Source organism: Propithecus coquereli, unplaced genomic scaffold (genome assembly GCF_000956105.1).
Source record: "Propithecus coquereli isolate 6110/MARCELLA unplaced genomic scaffold, Pcoq_1.0 Scaffold14, whole genome shotgun sequence".
NCBI lineage: Eukaryota > Metazoa > Chordata > Mammalia > Primates > Indriidae > Propithecus > Propithecus coquereli.
In genome coordinates, this window is record NW_012138302.1 from 16,535,023 (window position 1) to 16,537,896 (window position 2,874).

Genomic DNA, 2,874 nt, shown 5'->3' on the forward strand with positions numbered 1-2,874 from the left:
AAAGAAAGAAATGAGGTCTTGCTATATTGCCCAGGTTGGTCTTGAGTTCCTGGCCTCAAGCAATCCTCCCAAAGTGCTGGGATTACAGGCGTGAGCCACCACGCCAGGCCACTCAACTCTTTCTTTGGACACGGCAGAGGGTGGGGCTCATGCTACTCAAACTGAAGAAAAGGACTTCTGGGAGCAAGCAGCCTCACATCTCTGATTCTCTGCTCACTTCCAGGCAAAACTACAAGAATTATTCCATGGAGTCAAGGACACATTTTCGAATCCAGGCAGCCACACTCCAAGCCAAATCTTCCCTAGAGAATGGCAACAGATCCATGGTCTCATCAGTGTCCTTGTAGCTTTGTACAGCATCCCAAGCTGGAAGACAAACTGAGACAGCTGGATAGAGCTCCTGGAAACATTTCAAAAGATCCTCTCCCCGCGCCCTGCCCTGCCTTTGGGGGTCCACCGGTGCTCCTGTGGGACGGCACAACATGGGTACCCATGCAGAAGCCAAGCCGGCATTTTCACCAGTGTGGCCAAGGGCCTTTGCCAAGGGCAGAGCAGGTGGAGCCCTCTGCCTGCCCTATCACACATACGGGTACTTGTTTTTCACTGTGATGTTTCAGAGAATGTATGAACAGTTTACATTTTCCTTAGAAATACATTGATGGGATCATAGTTGGCTTAAAAAAAAAAAAAAATCAACACCAACCAACCACCTGTAAATCTTTGTTTTCACCCATCACTATCTGGAGGTAAATCTCTTAATAGGAAGCCAAAGGGCAAATGGCTTTTCAAACTTCAGCAAGTTCCCAGCTTCTGGGACTGGAGGGACCTTCCTTTCAGAGGACCTGGGCAATGCCCAGGACAGTCCGAGCCTCAGGCTTTGATGCTTCTGGGGGTTGGGCACCAAGGATGCACACAGACACCCACCACCATGCTTCTCACGCTTCATTTCACACCCTTTGTAACCTCCCAATTTAAAAATCAAGCATGTGTGAGATAAACTTTGAGCCTATCTGTAGAAAAATCAGCCTCCACCAGTAGGTACTGCGGATGCCAAGGCCTGATGGAGGAGCTGTGTGGCCCTTTCTGTGCCAAAACCAGGCGCTGCCGGGGGAAGGGGGAGGTTCTCAGAAACCAGTCTGCGTCCTTGCTGTATGCCAGACTGAAACCACTGGGAATAATTTATGAAACATAAAAATCTTCTGTACTTTGCTCCAAGGTACATTCATTTACTGACAGCATTTTTCTTAGAAATAGAATGGTTATTCTTGGCCTGTTGTATATGTGTTAGATTTTTCAGTTAAGAGAAAAGAGATATTTAAATTATAAAATTTATACACGTAAGAGATCATGCAACGTTTATTTCAGTAAAATATGTGTTGCTTGAATTCTTGGGCAAGGCAAAAAGTCTTGATCAGAAGCCACATGGCCCGCGTATGTTTCATTTAGACAACACAATGTTTTAAACATTTTTGAGGCTGGTCGCAGTGGCTCACGCCTGTAATCCCAGCACATTGAGAGGCCGAATGGGAGTGGAGTTCAAGGTTGCAGTGAGCTGTGATAGCGCCACTGGGTGACAGAGCAAAACCCTGTCTCAAAAATAAACATTTTTAAATCAGTTACCAACATTTACAAATGGGGAGATTTCACAAATGTATCTGGTCTCTGGCCTCTAATTAAAAAAACAAAAAGTGGCAACATTTAGCCTCATTCCCGCAAGACAACAATCAGCTGAAGCTAAGTAGAATCTACTTTAAACACTTATATTACCCTAAAAGCATCTGAATTTGCAACCTCTGGGACTGTTAAAGTGAGAATGTAAGTCCAGGGACCAAAACCAAGTTTTGCCATTCACATTTTAATTTCAGCACCCTTCAACTTAACCATTTGCCTGGAAGGAAAATCAGGTACACAGTAAAAAATATGCATCTGTGAAAACGTGGCTCCCCAAATGCATGAATGCAATGTCTAGAAGAGAAAAACTACAGTCAACTTTTCCAGTCTTCCAGCATTGCTGTATTCAGCAAACACGAGCATCTGCCAGGGCCTGGGTTAACATATTAAAATACAGTCAACCAGCCCTTATGAGTGATACTGAAGTCAGGGGTTTTAGGCAAAACATATTAGGAAAAAAAAGGAAAGCAAAAAAACCTTATCCAAGATCATCTTTTGCACTGAGTACTTTCACAGTGGAAATGCTATGAAAAAATCTCTCATTTTGTCAGAGCTAGACAAAAAAAAAAAAAACAAAAAATGCTCTCCATAGAGAATGATTGCTTTACAAGGTCTCTCTTTTCCAAAGCCTGGATGCTGAGTAGGACAGGGCGAGGGGGTGATTAGAGACAGGCTGTGGAAGGAGGGTGGGCTTTTGTGGCTTCCCCACACGTTAGAATGCAGCCTGTTGCTGTATCAAAGCAGCATGGAACACAGGACACCAAATGTATAATTTGGAAAATTTCAGTTTACAAAAAAACCTCATCACAACATTCATTTCAGGTGCTTCTGCTTTCCACCTGCAACTTCTGAGATAATCTATCAAAAACATTTATGTGAAGGAGAGTAAAAACATTGAGTTTCTAACACCAACCTGTCCTATGCAGGGACCTTTGAAAGTGAAAATTCCATCATGGGTCTCTCAGTGTCTTGAGTCATTTCTGGTCATCGCTTCTCTAACAGTGCAGAACTTCCCAGCATATCTGCCCTGGATAGGCAGCTGACCAGGTGGACAGTTTGGACCTGGAAATATGGAGACCTGAATTCTAGTCCTGATTTTGCTACTGATTTTCAGGTTGACCTTGAGCAAGTCACAGATCCTCTAAAAATTAGCAGTTTGGATTATATTAAGGCTCTTTCCTGTTCTCTGCAGTTTCTGTTTCT

General features: G+C 43.6%; 1 protein-coding gene across 4 annotated transcripts in view; it reads left to right on the plus strand.

Annotated features, from left to right (window-relative positions):
- Nucleotides 1-1,268, plus strand: part of TTC39A (tetratricopeptide repeat domain 39A) — a 51,991-nt gene extending 50,723 nt beyond the window's left edge. For all 4 annotated transcript variants that reach the window (XM_012639359.1, XM_012639361.1, XM_012639362.1 and 1 more), the window contains exon 18: nucleotides 224-1,268. In XM_012639359.1, the coding sequence (XP_012494813.1) occupies nucleotides 224-347 (124 nt within the window). In that variant the 3' untranslated portion in view covers nucleotides 348-1,268. The remainder of the gene's footprint in view (nucleotides 1-223) is intronic.
- Nucleotides 1,269-2,874: the final 1,606 nt, after the last annotated feature.